This window comes from Salmo trutta, unplaced genomic scaffold (genome assembly GCF_901001165.1).
Source record: "Salmo trutta unplaced genomic scaffold, fSalTru1.1, whole genome shotgun sequence".
Classification (NCBI taxonomy): Eukaryota; Metazoa; Chordata; class Actinopteri; order Salmoniformes; family Salmonidae; genus Salmo; species Salmo trutta.
This window is the reverse complement of record NW_021822189.1, coordinates 627,733-646,296: the sequence shown is the minus strand read 5'-3', so window position 1 is coordinate 646,296 and position 18,564 is coordinate 627,733. Positions and strand designations below refer to the sequence as shown.

The 18,564-nt window shown below is 44.5% G+C and overlaps 1 protein-coding gene across 1 annotated transcript in view; it reads right to left on the bottom strand.

The window, feature by feature from the left end:
* LOC115180833 (ras-related protein Rab-10) overlaps positions 1 to 11,298 on the bottom strand; it is a 40,860-nt gene extending 29,562 nt beyond the window's left edge. Inside the window, exon 1 of the mRNA XM_029742991.1 lies at positions 10,623 to 11,298. Within this exon, the coding sequence (XP_029598851.1) occupies positions 10,623 to 10,749 (127 nt within the window). The 5' untranslated portion in view covers positions 10,750 to 11,298. The remainder of the gene's footprint in view (positions 1 to 10,622) is intronic.
* Between the last annotated feature and the right edge of the window lie 7,266 nt (positions 11,299 to 18,564).

The following is an 18,564-nucleotide window of genomic DNA, read 5'->3' as shown; positions in this document are numbered from 1 at the left end:
CATATTCTCTCACAGCCTATTGAAATGTTGCGCAACATGAGCAATCATGAAGTGTTTATCAGAATTTCGATTACATTTGCATTGACGTCAGAGTGATTAGAGGGACAGGTAACAAGCTTGGTAGGCAACTAAAGACCATCAACAATAGAGCTTGGAGAAGCCTAGTTACCCTGACGAAACAGTCACGTGAAATTTGACTGTGGTTATGACTCGTGACCGCCGGTGTGTCGGTAACACGGTCCCTGTAACAGCCCTAGCCAGGCGCACCAGTTTGTGTTAAGAATTTTTCAAGCTCAACAGTTTCACATGTGCATCAATAAGTCTTTGCTACATAAAGCCCCGCCTTATCTCAGCTCACTGGTCACCACAGCAACACCCACCCGTAGCACGCATTCCAGCAGGTACATTGCACTGATCATCCCCAAAGCCAACACTTCCTTTGGCCGCCTTTCCTCCCAGTTCTCTGCTGCCAATGACTGGAACAAATTGCAAAAATCTGAAGCTGGAGTCTTATATCTCCCTCTCTAACTTTAAGCATCAGCTGTCAGAGCAGCTTACCGATCACTGTATCTGTACACAGCCAATCTGTAAATAGCCCACCCAACTACCTCATCCCCATATTATTACTTACTCTCTTGCTCTGTTGCACCCCAGTATCTCTACTTGCCGGTACAGAGTCAATGTGGGTACAGAGTCAATGTGCGGGGGCACCGGCTAGTCTAGGTAATATGTACATGCAGGTAGAGTTAAAGTGACCACGCTTAGAGAAGCAGAGTAGCAGCGGCGTAAGGGGGGGGGGGGGGCAAAGCAAATAGTCTGGGTAGCCATTTGATTAGATGTTCAGGGGTCTTATGGCTTGGGGGTAGAAACTGTTTAGAAGCCTCTTGGACCTAGACTTGCTGTGCGGTAGCAGAGAGAACAGTCTATGACTAGGGTGACTGGAGTCTGACAATTTTAAGGCCTTCCTCTGACACCGCCTGGTATAGCCTGGCCCCAGTGATGTACTGGGCCGAACACACTACCCTCTGTAGTGCCTTGCGGTCAGAGGCCAAGCAGTTGCCATTCCAGGCAGGGATGCAACCAGTCTGGATGCTCTCGATGGTGCAGCTGTAGAACCTTTTGAGGATCTGAGGACCCATGCCAAATCTTTTCAGTCTACTGAGGGGGAATAGGTTTTGTTGTGCCCTCTTCACGACTGTCTTGGTGTGCTTGGACCATGTTAGTTTCTTGGTGACGTGGACACCAAGGAACTTGAAGATCTCAACCTGCTTCACTGCAGCCTCGTCGATGAGAATGGGGGCGTGCACAGTCCTCCTTTTCCTGTAGTCCACAATCATTTCCTTTGTCTTGATCACGTTGAGGGAGAGGTTGTTGTCCTGGCACCACATGGCCAGGTCTCTGACCACCTCCCTATAGGCTGTCTCGTCATTGATCAGGCCTACCACTGTTGTGTAATCAGCAAACTTAATCTGTTGTTCTGCCCCTGAACAAGGCAGTTAACCCACTGCTCCTATGCCTTCATTGTAAATAAGAATTTGTTCTTAACTGACTTGCCTAGTTAAATAAAAAAATAAAAATGGTGTTGGAGTCGTGCCTGGCCGTGCAGTCATGGGTGAACAGGGAGTACAGGAGGGGACTGAGCATGCACCCGAGGGGCCCCCGTGTTGAGGATCAGCGTGGCGGATGTGTTGTTACCTACCCTTACAACCTGGGGGCAGCCAGTAAGGAAGTCCAGGATTCAGTTGCAGAGGGAGGTGTTTAGTCCGAGTGTCCTTAGCTTATTTATGAGCTTTGAGGGCACTATGGTGTTGAATGCTGAGCTGTAGGCTATGGTGGTCTGCTTAAAACATGTTGGTATTACAGACTCGGAGAGGGAGAGGTTCAAAATGTCAGTCAAGACACTTGCCAGTTGGTCAGCACATGCTCACAGTACACGTCCTGGTAATCCATCTGGCCCTGTGGCCTTGGGAATGTTGACCTGTTTAAAGGGCTTACATCGGCTGCGGAGAGCGTGATCACACAGTCGTCCGGATCAGCTGGTGCTCTCATGCATGTTTCAGTGTTATTTGCCTCGAAGCGAGCAAATTAGTAGTTTAGCTCATCTGGTCGGCAGCTCTTGGCTGTGCTTCCCTTTGTAGTCTAATGGTTTGCAAGCCCTGCCACATCTGACGAGCATCGGAGCCGGTGTAGTACGATTCAATCTTAGTCCTGTATTGATGCTTTGCCTGTTTGATGGTTCGTCTGAGGGCATAGCAGGATTTCTTATGTTGCCTGTATTCCATGACTTCTGCTATGTACGTACAGTCACTGTGGGGACGACGTCATCGATGCACTTACTGATGAAGCCAGTGACTGATGGGGTGTACTTCTCAATGCCATCGGAAGAATCCCAGAACATATTCCAGTCTGAGCAAAACAGTCTCAACAGTAAATACACAGACACCGGGACATCTATAGAGAGGGGTTGTGGTCAGTATGTGGTCAGCATGGGGTCGTGGTCAGCATGGGGTCGGGGTCAGCATGGGGTCGGGGTCAGCATGGGGTCAGCATGGGGTCGTGGTCAGCATGGGGTCGTGGTCAGCATGGGGTCAGAGGGGTCGTGGTCAGAGGGGTCGTGGTCAGAATGTGGTCAGAGGGGTCGTGGTCAGCATGGGGTCGGGGTCAGAGGGGTCGTGGTCAGCATGGGGTCGGGGTCAGAGGGGTCGTGGTCAGTATGGGGTCGTGGTCAGTATGGGGTCGTGGTCAGTATGGGGTCAGAGGGGTCGTGGTCAGTATGGGGTCGTGGTCAGTATGGGGTCAGAGGGGTCGTGGTCAGAGGGGTCGTGGTCAGTATGTGGTCAGAGGGGTCATGGTCAGTATGGGGTCAGAGGGGTCGTGGTCAGTATGTGGTCAGAGGGGTCGTGGTCAGAGGGGTCGTGGTCAGTATGGGGTCAGAGGGGTTGTGGTCAGTATGGGGTCAGAGGGGTCGTGGTCAGTATGGGGTCAGAGGGGTCGTGGTCAGTATGGGGTCAGAGGGGTCGTGGTCAGTATGGGGTCAGAGGGGTCGTGGTCAGAGGGGTCGTGGTCAGTATGGGGTCAGAGGGGTCGTGGACAACTTAAAACAACCTTGTCAGATTATTATTTTTTTTTTTTACTTGTCCAGGATTAGATGACAAGCGTTAATGTCTAGCCCTGTACTACCCCCCATAGTAGACAAGAGGACAAGCGTTAATGTCTAGCCCTGTACTACCCCCCATAGTGGACAAGAGGACAAGCGTTAATGTCTAGCCCTGTACTACCCCCATAGTGGACAAGAGGACAAGCGTTAATGTCTAGCCCTGTACTACCCCCATAGTGGACAAGAGGACAAGCGTTAATGTCTAGCCCTGTACTACTAGAAATGTAGAAATAGGGGAGATCTAAAGATGCAACAACTAGCATGGCTTGCTAATGCTAATATTACATTTACATTTACATTTAAGTCATTTAGCAGACGCTCTTATCCAGAGCGACTTACAAATTGGTGCATTCACCTTATGATATCCAGTGGAACAACCACTTTACAATAGTGCATCTAAATCTTTTAATATGACTAGGATTATCATCAACTAGAATGGGATGCTAATATGACTAGGATTATCATCAACTAACATGGCTTGCTAATGCTAATATGACTAAGTTTAAAGTTCGGTTACTGGACAATGAGAGAAAGTTGATTTGAAAACCAATGAAACATGAGCGAAACCATACTGGTTTCAATTGAAGCCTTTAGCCTAACATAAAAGATTTGATACTTTGAAGCAATTTAAGACATGTCTCATAATATGAAGTAAAACTTTCAGGTTTCAAACAATGAAGTATGTTTTCAAAATGCATACTGCCTCCAGCTCATTGCAAAGTTGTGTGACATGTTAAAGCCTGCCTACTGTTGCCTATATGCACATGAATGGTGAATGTGAAACACACTTCAATTACCAGCTGAAAAGTACAAAAATACGAGCTCTTTTTAATCGTGGCCATGAAGACTGTTTTTAACACATGACTGCATATAGAAATGTTGTGCAATGATTGGGGTTCTAAAAGCATGTTTCACTCCTGTGTGAGGAGGTGCAGCAGCCGCAGGGGCTGTGTGAGGAGGTGCAGCAGCCACAGGGGATGTGTGAGGAGGTGCAGCAGCAGAGACAGTCTATCTGTATACTGTGTGATATAGGCTACATAATGACTAATCAAATCAAAGTTTGTATTCGGCGCACGTGACAACAGGTGTAGTAGGCCTCACAGTGAAATGCCGAATACAACAGGTGTAGTAGGCCTCACAGTGAAATGCCGAATACAACAGGTGTAGTAGGCCTCACAGTGAAATGCCGAATACAACAGGTGTAGTAGGCCTCACAGTGAAATGCCGAATACAACAGGTGTAGTAGGCCTCACAGTGAAATGCCGAATACAACAGGTGTAGTAGGCCTCACAGTGAAATGCCGAATACAACAGGTGTAGTAGGCCTCACAGTGAAATGCCGAATACAACAGGTGTAGTAGGCCTCACAGTGAAATGCCGAATACAACAGGTGTAGTAGGCCTCACAGTGAAATGCCGAATACAACAGGTGTAGTAGGCCTCACAGTGAAATGCCGAATACAACAGGTGTAGTAGGCCTCACAGTGAAATGCCGAATACAACAGGTGTAGTAGGCCTCACAGTGAAATGCCGAATACAACAGGTGTAGTAGGCCTCACAGTGAAATGCCGAATACAACAGGTGTAGTAGGCCTCACAGTGAAATGCCGAATACAACAGGTGTAGTAGGCCTCACAGTGAAATGCCGAATACAACAGGTGTAGTAGGCCTCACAGTGAAATGCCGAATACAACAGGTGTAGTAGGCCTCACAGTGAAATGCCGAATACAACAGGTGTAGTAGGCCTCACAGTGAAATGCCGAATACAACAGGTGTAGTAGGCCTCACAGTGAAATGCCGAATACAACAGGTGTAGTAGGCCTCACAGTGAAATGCCGAATACAACAGGTGTAGTAGGCCTCACAGTGAAATGCCGAATACAACAGGTGTAGTAGACCTCACAGTGAAATGCCGAATACAACAGGTGTAGTAGACCTCACAGTGAAATGCCGAATACAACAGGTGTAGTAGACCTCACAGTGAAATGCCGAATACAACAGGTGTAGTAGACCTCACAGTGAAATGCCGAATACAACAGGTGTAGTAGACCTTACAGTGAAATGCCGAATACAACAGGTGTAGTAGACCTTACAGTGAAATGCTGAATACAACAGGTGTAGTAGACCTCACAGTGAAATGCTGAATACAACAGGTGTAGACCTTACAGTGAAATGCTTACTTACAGGCTCTAACCAATAGTGCAAAAAAGGTATTAGGTGAACAATAGGTAGTTAAGAAAAAAAACAGTAAAAAGACAGGCTATAAAAGTAGCGAGGCTATATACAGGCACCGGTTAGTCAGGCTGATTGAGGTAGTATGTACATGTACATATGGTTAAAGTGACTATGCATATATGATGAGCAGAGAGTAGCAGTAGCATAGAAGAGGGGTTGGGGTGGCGGGACACAATGCAGATTGTCCCGCATATTGGCTAACCGGGCTATCTAAATTTAATTTCACTAATTTATGCAAATTAACCTATAGACATAAATATTTCACCAACTGGTGTTTCCATCAATGAATAGGCTAAAAAGCATTATTTTGCAATGGGATTTTTTTCCTTCTCCCAGACAATTAGCCAGTGGCAATTTTATTAATCGGCTTTTCAATAATTTTCTTCCAGCCAAAAGCCAGCTATTACCGGCTAACGGATGCCCTGACACACACACACACACACACACACACACACACACACACACACACACACACACACACACACACACACACAGAGAGAGAGAGAGAGAGATACTCCCTAATTTTCACTATCAATCCAATAGTTCTGATGAAAAACTGACTGCTAGATAAGTACTATGACACAGGAGAGTTACTGACTGAAAACAGATTCTAGGTTCAAACTGCTTCTGGTAAAGGAGAGGAGAGAGAGAAATGGTCAGGTTCAAACTGCTTCTGGTTAAGGAGAGGAGAGAGAGAAATGGTCAGGTTCAAACTGAGAAGGCAGAGGAAAGGTGTGTTCATTTTTATTTAACTAGGCAAGGCGGTTAAGAACACATTTTCATTTACAATGACGGCCTACACCGGCCAAACCCTAACGACGCCTGGCCAATTGTGGGCCGCCATATGGGACTCCCAATTACGGCCGGATGTGATACAGTCTGGAATCGAACCATGGTCTGTAGTGACGCCTCTAGCACTGAGATGCAGTACCTTAGACCGCTGAACCACTTGGGAGCCAGAAGAAAGACAGGAGGATGAGTAGAAAAAAAAGAGGGCGCGAGAGAGAGGATAGGGGGTTTCCGGTGGTGGTGTATTTTGAGAAGTAGCTGCATGACTCTGAAGGTATGACTGCTGCGTCAGAGAGGGGGGAACACTCCTATTACACTGCACACACCTATTGGGCTATACTGACGTACACACTGCCCAACTCTGTGGCCAGTAAAGGTTACTGCAAGCTCCACTCTGTTGCTCTGTGTGGGTGGACGGGGATTTGGAGCCATGATATCCTCACTAGTCCCACTACCATAAACAACGGGCTGATAGCAACGTTCTTTCTTATGTCATTTAATTTTATTAAAGGAAGGAAGAGACACCTTCCCTTGCTAGTAGTAGCTAGCTGGCAGCCTGGCTAGCTGGCTTTAGCGTGGCTAAAAACATAGCAAGCTAGCTGTTTTAGCTTACCTCATCTTCATGTGAAATAATCAGATGTATAATAAAAACATATGCCCCATTGTTCTACTTGCTGGTGTAACCTACAACATTATCCCTGTTTAATATAGTGTGTATTCACTCCAATATCAGCTAAAAATAGATCATGTTTTGGTAATGGAGACGAGCAGGCTACATAGAGTTGGTTCTACCATGTCACAATAGCCTGGAATCACTACTTATTACTTCTAAACAAAATACATTTTTGGTGAATTGTTGTAGTTTGGTTTACCATTTGAATAGTAACAAATAGCAGGGGTTTCCAAACTAGGGATCGCCTGATATGAAAATAGGGTCACGGGAGAATTTCCAAAATCCTGAAGAAAAAATTATAATATATATATATATATATATTCTAATATCATCTTTGTATGTCAAAATCAATGTAATGCGGTTAACATTAATCTAAATTAATCATTGTAATGTGGTTAACATTAATCTAAATGAATCATTCCAATCTAAGAGATACAAGTCAACGAGAGAGCCCCCTAATGGGATCATGGGAAAAGGCAGAACTTGAACGTTGTACTTGAATCATTCCCATGGTGAATGACTAGCTACACTATGAAACTACACTATTGAATCATTCCCATGGTGAATGACTAGCTACACTATGAAACTACACACTATTGTATCATTCCCATGGTGAATGACTAGCTACACTATGAAACCACACTATTGAATCATTCCCATGGTCAATGACTAGCTACACTATGAAACTACACTATTGAATAATTCCCATGGTGAATGACTAGCTACACTATTGAATCATTCCCATGGTGAATAACTAGCTACACTATGAAACCACACTATTGAATCATTCCCATGGTGAATGACTAGCTACACTATTGAATCATTCCCATGGTGAATGACTAGCTACACTATGAAACTACACTATTGAATCATTCCCATGGTGAATGACTAGCTACACTATTGAATCATTCCCATGGTGAATGACTAGCTACACTATGAAACTACGCACTATTGCAGAGACTTTAATATTACCGGCCGCAATTAATATGGTGAAAACAATGTGTGGGGAGACAGAGGCACAGAAACTCACATCAATGCCTGTCAGATAACACCGTTAAACTAAGAATTTATACTCTGATGAATGACTCAACTCCCCAGATGATGCTCACCAAATGGACGTTAGCTGTGAGGACCGAGATGCCGATGCATTGACTTCTGTTGGATATACATGTTGGGGAATGCTGTTCATGAGGACATATTGTTCTTTCTCATGACTCCAGAGCATGAAATGGCATATGGGATGTTGTGTGTTGCGTGGCTATATTGATGAAAAACAGATTCCATGGGATGGAATGGTGGGCTTTTGTACAGATGGGTCTCCATCCATTACTGGACGGAGAACAGGCCTCTACACTATAGTTATGGATGGGTCTCCATCTATTACGGGACAGAGGACAGGCCTCTACACTATAGTTATGGATGGGTCTCCATCGATTACGGGACGGAGGACAGGCCTCTACACTATAGTTATGGATGGGTCTCCATCTATTACGGGACAGAGGACAGGCCTCTACACTATAGTTATGGATGGGTCTCCATCTATTACGGGACAGAGGACAGGCCTCTACACTATAGTTATGGATGGGTCTCCCTCTATTACGGGACGGAGGACAGGCCTCTACACTATAGTTATGGATGGGTCTCCCTCTATTACGGGACGGAGGACAGGCCTCTACACTATAGTTACGGATGGGTCTGCATGTGTGACACATACAGTGACACACACACAGACAGACAGTGACAGTCACACAGACAGACAGTGACAGTCACACAGACAGACAGTGACAGTCACACAGACAGACAGTGACAGTCACACTGACTTCTAACCAGCTGCAGTCTGTCTTGGGTCTGGTACAGTCTGGTGGTGACTGTAGCCTGTCTTGGGTCTGGTATAGTCTGGTGGTGACTGTAGTCTGTCTTGGGTCTGGTATAGTCTGGTGGTGACTGTAGCCTGTCTTGGGTCTGGTACAGTCCGATGGTGACTGTAGTCTGTCTTGGGTCTGGTACAGTCTGGTGGTGACTGTAGTCTGTCTTGGGTCTGGTATAGTCTGGTGGTGACTGTAGTCTGTCTTGGGTCTGGTACAGTCTGGTGGTGACTGTAGCCTGTCTTGGGTCTGGTATAGTCTGGTGGTGACTGTAGTTTGTAGTAAAATCTTTGAAATGGTTGCATTTATATTTTTGTACAGTGTAAATAAGCTAGCATTTATGAGGCCAGCAAACACATTCCTCACCACGCTAGGAATACATTTCCGCCAATGTTAAAAGAAAAAAAAAGTTCCTTGCTCCCAAAACACATGTTTCCTGGAGAGTGATGATGTCGCCCCCTGTAATGTGCTTTCAGTAGCCTGTGCCTCCAGGCTGAGGAGGAATCCTCACAATACGCCCCGACCACCTCCTGAAGTGGTCAGTGCAGCTAGACCGGTCTTTTCAACGCGCTCATCATATTCTGATAGCAAAAGTCGCATGTAAGTTTCAAGTGCAGACACAGCCATATAGACCCAGCCTCCAACTAGGAACTCAAGAAAAAACGAGCTCCGACAGGGAAAAATGGTTTTGAATGGTCATCCAACTCGGAATTTGAAGTTGGGAACTTTGCCATCATCTTCCGACCTGAAGATCACTGACAGGTTACCAGTTGTCTTGAAAGCACCATGAAACCATTTGCCAGCTCATGTGTGTGTGTGAAGCTGTATTCAGTGCTCTCATCGCTGCCATCACATCCAAACTAAATCGATATTTGGTTTTAATGCAGATGAGAGCACTGAATCCAGCATCACACAGATACGGCCACGCAAAGGGTCATCTACCATGAGTTTTATGGTGCTTTGAAGACAACTGGAAACTCTGAAAAATATTAGGTCAAATCATGATATCAGTGATCTTCAGGTCAGAGCTCTAGCAAGAGGCCTGACTTCGATTTGAGATTTCGAGTTGGTTGACCTTTGAAAACTATTTTTCCCAGTCGGAGCTCGTTTCCCCCCCGAGTTCCCAGTTGTTTGAACGGGCAGCAAAATACAGAGTGACGCCATCATCATGAATTGTTTATGATTTCATTAGAGTAACTTAGCAGATGTTTTTATAATCTTCCTCGCAGACCAACACATACAGAGATCAGTGAAAGCTAGCTAACAAAGCCCCTTGCCGGACAACTATGACTAAACATGTGTATATAGTGTACGAATTGATATCATTAGCCAGCTAACGGCCCATTCTACGTGTTAGCTAGCACAGTCTGTTGGCCTGGCAAGCCAGCATTTCGAAATACATAACCGGTTATACTACGTGGTTTCTCTGAAGCTAGACTAGTTAGTTGGCACTTGAGGGCCACCAGATAGCTAGGTAACGTTAACGTTAGTTAAGTCTACACATTGTATATGTATGTTACCCAACCAGCTAGTTAGCTAGTTAATGTTAGCTAACAAATAAGTGAAACTTTAGAAATACGACCGGCATAATGTACCAGAACAAACTGGTTAGTCTGTGACTGACATGTCATTTTAAAAGGTTAAACGAACCATTTAGTACACTAACTAGCTAGTTTGGAGAGTTCAGCAAACTTGCGGAGTGGGCCTTTTTGTTAGCTGCTAGCTAACAAACTAGCTATTCAGCGAACGTCAGTTATCATGACAGTTTAAATAGCTACGTTAGCTAGCTAATGGTGGTGATTTGTTAGCGAGAATTTGACACCGCAGAATCCACACAGCTGTGCCCCAGTAGTGTTGACACCCCCGCCCCAGAGACCCAGACCAGATCCCTGCAGTTGGCCACTCACCTATGGTGGAGATGAAGGTGGTGTTGAAGGCATCGTCTGAGAATCGGAACAGCACGCAGGTCTTCCCCACGCCCGAGTCCCCGATCAGCAGGAGCTTGAAGAGCAGGTCGTAGGTCTTCTTCGCCATCGATAGACAAGTTATGTTCGCAGGACAGAGCAGAAACTATCTACCGCAGGTCTAGAGCCAGCCTGAGTTACAAGCAGAGGAACGGTGTGTAATATTTGAGTTATGTTGATATCTAGTTGGCTAGTTAGCTATATACCACCAGGGGTAGTGTGTCGCAACAGTAACCGAAGAGTAACAAAACGGGTTCTCTTACAGCATTTGAATTAACAACCACCCAAAAAATGTGTATCCCGTGTGATTCCCCTTTTCCACTCTTTCTTTCTCTCGCACTGTCGGGACAAAATGGCTCCCCTCCCCGACTTACTCTTTCTTCAAACTACCAGCGAGCTCATTAAAATTATTGGAATTCCCCGTCATTACAACCGCCTCAGGACTTGCGATCGAGAAGAATTATAAATTTTCGTAGGTTAAAAGTGTGTCAATTAACGATCTTGTTACAATTATTTGTTTTGTCGATGATTAGACCCCGAAACAAACGACAGCCGTGACGTCGCCTTCAAATGCAGGCACCACCGCGACACCCTAACGACGCCTGTTTCCCGCCCCTTCTGTCAAAATCTCGCTCGGTGATTTGCTCAAATCACTGCTTTTCAAATATACAGCTGAACCCGATTGGTCAGATTGTCAAGGAGTAAAAAAGGCGTAATTTAGGTTGACTTGTAGAAAGGGCAAATGTTTTTCTGCATGACCATTCCGGAACAATCCCAGGCTCGGACTCTCCGTTCCACTACAGATAGAACAACGAAACAGATATTTACCCGGATGTATAAATGTGAAGCATCCGGTTGGTGTTTCCCCTCTACCAAATATGGTGGTGAGAGGAAGCCCAATGGAAGCCTAGTGCGCGGCAGTTGGAGAAAATGGGGCGAGATGGTTTTTGGCCGATATTCTGCTCATTTTAATCGCCTTTTCTGTTTCTAAAACTAAAATATGTTGTGGACAAAGTTTTCTAGACTTTATTCTTTGCCAAAGTTTCTTAAACATTGCGTTGTTTAGAAGGAGTGCAAGGGCGAATTGAATTATTGGACACCAACGCTTCATGGAGTAGGCGTTCCCTAACGGAAATATGCAAATACATGGTAGAACGCGCCAATAGGCTCTCGCTAGCTCGTGCTTGTCCTGCCCACTATGATTCATTTGCTGCCGTTGGAAACAACAGGCTGTGGTCTATCTTGGGTTATTTATAAAAATCTTTGGTTCCACTGGTGAAAATGTAACTTTTTTTTAAAATCCAAAATGGCCGCCTGTTTCCGTCCGTGCTGGTTGGGGTGTGTTTGCTGGTTGGTGTCTGGCCAGAGGTTTGACGATCCCAGCTATGAGTCAAGCTGAATGATGTCATAAATTATCATGTTCATCTGGTGGGTGTTTCCAATCACTCTACATTCTGCTACTTTAGTACAGTTTCTGTACTTTCCACAGGGCACTGACTTTTCTTATTATTCAGACCAATAATAACACATCAAACATAACAATAATATTTTGTAATTTCCCTCTTCTAAACAGACAGTGTCTGGGGTGCCTTCAACACAAGAATGCCATTTAAAAAAAAACAGAACTGTCTCTTTTGGTTTGTTCATGACCAACTCATCACTCTGACAACAGGAAGTAGACTTAACTTCAGCAGATCCATTATATTGACCAGATACTCAAGTAGCCACTCTAACAAATAAAATAAATGTGAGGAAGCAAGATTAGGTGGGGCCACTCTAGCCAATGAGAGGGCAGATATGCATGGCACAACTCCAATCTAAAGTGTTTTTTTCTCAAACTTTCCAGGATGCCATGTGTCCTACGTATCAATACACTCGAAACAACCTAAGCATTATGAAACTTATATTTGATCAAATACACCATACGTAGCAAATAAGCCATACACATTTCTGTTAACCAAGTTCCTCCATTCAAAAACTCCTCGCTTGTCGAGCCAAAAAAAACACCACCTACTGGAGAAGACAGATTTTGGGCCCAGTTATCCCTCTCGCTTCACCTCTTCCTCTCTGACTTCACAAACTTACTGACTAGTGATGGAAAGATCAGTCTTCACTTACTGACTAGTGATGGAAAGATCAGTCTTCACTTACTGACTAGTGATGGAAAGATCAGTCTTCACTTACTGACTAGTGATGGAAAGATCAGTCTTCACTTACTGACTAGTGATGGGAAGATCAGTCTTCACTTACTGACTAGTGATGGGAAGATCAGTCTTCACTTACTGACTAGTGATGGGAAGATCAGTCTTCACTTACTGACTAGTGATGGGAAGATCAGTCTTCACTTACTGACTAGTGATGGGAAGATCAGTCTTCACTTACTGACTAGTGATGGGAAGATCAATTTGTTGATTGCTAGGTATCCAAATGAGATTCTTTCTAGATGCATTTGAATTGAGTTCTAGTTGTGGTCGCACCCGGACTAGAATGTGAACGACTCTTGACAGAATGCATTGCTTGACTGCCGTGAGGGTGATAAGCCACAATGTCATTCACGAACTGCAGCCCCCCAAACAATTTGTTCTGGAGTTGGAGTTTGTTGAGCAGAGGCTGTGTATGTCTTGGTTCCACAAAACTGTGTCCATCATAACATTCAATAATGAATTCATTGCATTCATTCTTGCACCACGTGATCAATGATTAGTTCTAAACATGTGTTTTTCTTGTCTATGCTCATGATCTACTTCCCTGCGTGCGTCTGACAGAGAGTTGGTGGTCGGAGGACATCTCTGGATCCGCTGAGCCAAGGAGTGTGTATTAATCCTGCTGTAGGACTCATTGCGGCCAGCACTAGCAGGTCAAACAAACTATTAAAATGAACGTGTCACTCAGAAAAATGAATCATGACTCTCGGGTCAGTAAAAAGAGTTCTTCAAAAATAGCGAATCGTTTGTGAACTGTAACTCACCTTTACTGACCAGCAGTGTGTGTGTGTGTGTGTGTGTGTGTGTGTGTGTCTAGTATCTAACTACAACCTATCCAGATCTGTGTAAACTACTGTTCAACCAGTGTTTCTGAAGGGAATTAATCAATCAACCAGGGTATGCTCTCTAGCCCTTCAGCCAAGCACACACATGCACGCACACACACACAAACACACACACACGCAGTAAAATCAGGACATCCCTCAACATGTTCTGAACTTGTCTCCCACCAGTCGCTCTGCTGCCATTGCTGGTGAGCTGGTGAACTGCAGGCACTGCATCATCACTAAGAACCAGCAGGTGGTACTGTTGCTTCATATTTCATTACCTGTCTCCATCTCAACAGTCCACATTGGGGTTTTCTCGTTTGTGAAAAAGACCATCCTCCATCCTCTCTCCTTTGTGCCGGAAACCGATAAGTGGTCGAGTAGTGTGTCAATTCGTTAGTAGACAAATGGAAGACTGTCCTCCCCTCTCGATAGCCACTTTTCTAAAAGCGCGAACCACCGCATTTAACCATGGCAAGGTGACTGGGAATATTGTTGAATACAAACAGTGTAGTTATTCCCTCTGTAAGTCATTCAAACAGGCAAAACGTCAGTACAGAGACAAAGTGGAGTCGCAATTCAACGTCTCAGACAGGAGTCGTATGTGGCAGGGTCTACAGACCATCACGGATTAATAAGGGAAAACCAGCCACGTCGCATCGCATCTGGTGTGAGGGGACAACATTAACATGCACGCGTGAAGTCTGGTCAGCATGTAAGAATGCTGTTCATTGACTATAGCTCAGCATACAACACCATAATACCCTCCAAGCTCTTCATTAAGCTCGGGGCCCTGGGTCTGAAACCCGCCCTGTGCAACTGGGTCCTGGACTTCCTGACGGGCCGCCCCCAGGTGGTGAAGGTAGGAAACAACATCTCCACTCCGCTGAACCTCAACACTGGGGCCCCACAAGGGTGCGTTCTCAGCCCCCTCCTGTACTCCCTGTTCACCCATGACTGTGTGGCCTTGCACGCCTCCAACTCAATCATCAAGTTGGCAGACGACACAACAGTTGTAGGCCTGATTACCAACAACAACGAGACAGCCTACAGGGAGGAGGTGAGGGCCCTCGGAGTGTGGTGCCCGGAAAATAACCTCTCACTCAACGTCAACAAAACGAAGGAGCTGATCGTGGACTTCAGGAAACAGCAGAGGGAGCAGCCCCCCCTATATACATCGACGGGACCGCAGTGGAGAAGGTGAAAAGCTTCAAGTTCCTCGGCGTACACATCACTGACGATCTGAAATGGTCCACCCACACAAACAGTGTGGTGAAGAAGGCGCAACAGTGCCTCTTCAACCCCAGGAGGCTGAGGAAATTTGGCCTGGCCCCTAAAACCCTCACATAGTCTTACAGATGCACAATTGAGAGCATCCTGTTGGGCTGTATCACCACCTGGTACGTCAACTGCACCGCCCCACAACCGCATGACTCTCCAGAGGATGGTGCAGTCTGCCCAACGCATCACCAGGGCCACACTGCCTGCCCTCCAGGACACCTACACCACCCGATGTCACAGGATGGCCAAAAAGATCATCAAGGACATCAATCACCCGAGCCACTGCCTGTTCACCCCGCTATCATCCAGAAGGCGAGGTCAGTACAGGTGCATCAAAGCTGGGACCGAGAGACTGAAAAAAAGCTTCTATCTCAAGGCCATCAGATTGTTAAACATCCATCACTAGCCGGCTACCACCTGGTTACTCAACCCTGCACCTTAGAGGCTGCTGCCCCATATACATAGACTTGGATCACTGGACACTTTAATAATGGAACACTAGTCATTTTAATAATGTTTACATTCTGCTTTACCCATTTCACATGTATCTACTGTTTTCTATTCTACTATATTTTAGTCAATGCCACTCCTACATTGCTCATCCTAATATTTATATATTTTTTTATTCTACTATTTTACTTTAGATTTGTGTGTATTGCTGTGAATTGTTAGATATTACTGCACTGTTGGAGCTAGGAACACAAGCATTTTGCTACACCTGCAATAACATCTGCTGAAAATGTGTATGTGACCAATAACATCTGCTGAAAATGTGTATGTGACCAATAACATTTGATTTGATTTGATTTTCATGGAGAATATGTGCATCCTGTGTGCCCTACAGCTGGAGAGGTGTGAAGTATTCCACACCTGTCACGTCCTGACCAGCAGAGGGAGCAATTGTATTAGTTTTGGTCAGGACGTGGCAGAGAGGTTTGTGTTATGTGTAGATTGGTTGTTGGACTCTCAATTGGAGGCAGGTGGTTCTAGTTGCCTCTGATTGGGAGTCCTATAAACAGGTGTGTGTTTTTCTTTGGGGTTGTGGGTAGTTGTTTTTGCACTGCGTTTAGTATAGCCTGCAAGACTGTTGTACTGTCGTGTTTCTTGTTTTTTCCCATGTATGCTTTATTCTAAAGTAATTAAAAGATGAGCATCCACATTCCCGCTGCGTATTGGTCCTCCCTTCAACACAATGACATTTTCTGTGACTACACCCCCCTTTAAATCAGCTTTGTTTTGTCAGAGGAACAAAACATGCACACGTTTAAAAACAATAAAACAATAAGTATCATATCTATAAAATGTCTTAACTAACTTAATTCGTTTAAAAAAAAATCTATTTACACATTTATTTTGGCATCCACCCCTGTAAACGTAATTTATTTTGGCATCCACCCCTGTAAACGTCATCTATTTTGGCATCCACCCCTGTAAACGTAATTTGTTTTGGTATCCAGCCCTGTAAACATCATTAACCTAATGTCGTGGGAGTGGAGAAGGACCATCTCATTTCAAGCAAGCACATTTCCATCCACGTTCACTCTCCTTTCTGTCATGACTCTCCTGTTAAGATCTGAAGGATCAGGTTACAGTGAGTCCACTGTACAGCGCCCTCTCTCTCCTGTTAAGATCTGAAGGATCAGGTTACAGTGAGTCCGCTCTACAGCGCCCTCTCTCTCCTGCAGAAGGGGAATTGTAGTTAAAAATCACACACAGAGAGAGATTTTGTAGTACTGTGACATCCAAGATTGGATAATGAAACAATATTTCAGTAATCCAAACAGTTGGAATGGTCCAGCAGTGGTCCAGCAAAGAAAGACAGCAGTGGGATTCAGGGTGGTATGCTGCTGGCTGGGGCCAATAGGGATGCAGGATATTAATGTTTGAACAAGATGGCGCTGACAGACACGGTAACCCTGTTTCTAGCTCCTAGCCAACCTTTGCAGTCATTTCTTTGTGTGATTTATATATTTAATTATTTACTCAGAACGTTTCTTGTATCATTACCTACAGCCAAAAATAACCTTTGGACATTAGATCGGCGGATACTCACCAGAAATTTGTGCCGAAATTCATCTTCCCTGACCTGGATCCATTGTTTGAACTTCCCAAGGTATCTCTATTCATCCCGGGGGCTGCACCAAAACACCAATGCAGGAGAAGAGGAAGTATAAGTGTTGCCCTAGTCAGACTCAGGTGATGTGCATACCATCCATCGCTCCTGAGTATATTACTCGCTAATGTTCAGTCACTGGACAGTAAAGTAGATGAGCTCAGGGTGTGGATCTTCTTCCAGAGAGACATCAGGGACTGTAAAATGACACAGCAGGGGTTGAAACTGTAGAACCCAGTTCCTACATTTGAATATAAAAATTGATTTTATCAAACAAAACTATGCTACATTTTATCTCTGGGACCCTCAGAATGACAAATCAGAGCAAGATTACTAAATGTAAGTACATTATTTGTCTTCAGAGGTGAATGCATCAAACCAGTTGCCATGATAAAAGTTTTGTTGTTATTGTGCACTCTCCTCAAACAATAGCATGGTATTGTTTCACTGTAATAGCTATTGTAAATTGGACACTTCAGTTAGATTAACAAGGATTTAAGCTTTCTGCCCATATAAGACATGTCTATGTCCTGGAAAGTTGGCTGTTACTTACAACGTAATTCTAGTAACGTTAGCGCACGTTAGCAACAACCGTCCCAGTATAGTGACACCGATCCCGTAGAGGTTAAGGAATACCTGGGATAGGATAAAGTAATCCTTTTAACCCCCCACCCCCAAAAAGATTTAGATGTACTATTGTAAAGTGGTTGTTCCACTGGATATCATAAGGTGAATGCACCAATTTGTAAGTCGCTCTGGATAAGAGCGTCTGCTAAATGACTTAAATGTAAAATGTAAATGTTGACAGAGGAAGAACAATGATTCCAAGCACCACCCTCCTTTTGAAGCTTCCAGTCTGTTACTAGAACTCAATCAGCATGACATAGTGATCTCCAGCCTCGTCAACACTCACACCTGTGTTAACAAGAGAATCACTGACATGTCAGCTGGTCCTTTTGTGGCAGGGCTGAAATGCAGTGGAAATGTTTTTTGGGGATTTAGTTTATTTGCACGGCAAAGAGGGACTTTGCAATTAATTGCAATTCATCTGATCACTCTTCATAACATTCTGGAGTATATGCAAACTGCCATCATACAAACTGAGGCAGCAGACTTTGTGAAAATGTATATTTGTGTCATTCTCAAAACGTTTGGCCACGACTGTAGATTGATGAAGGAAAAAAACGATTTAATCAATTTTAGAATAAGGCTGTAATGTAACAAAATGTGTAAAAAGTAAAAGGTTCTCTAATTGCTCATTATTCCGGACTCTGAAATTGCTCCTTCTAATATTTCTTCATTTCTTAATTTACATTGTTTGAATTATGTGTATATTGTTTTGTATTACTAGGTATTATTACCGAACTGTTAGATGTAGAAACATAAACATTTAGCTGCACCTGCGGTAACGTATGCAAATCTGTGAATGCGTCCAATAAATTTGATTTGACTTAATAATA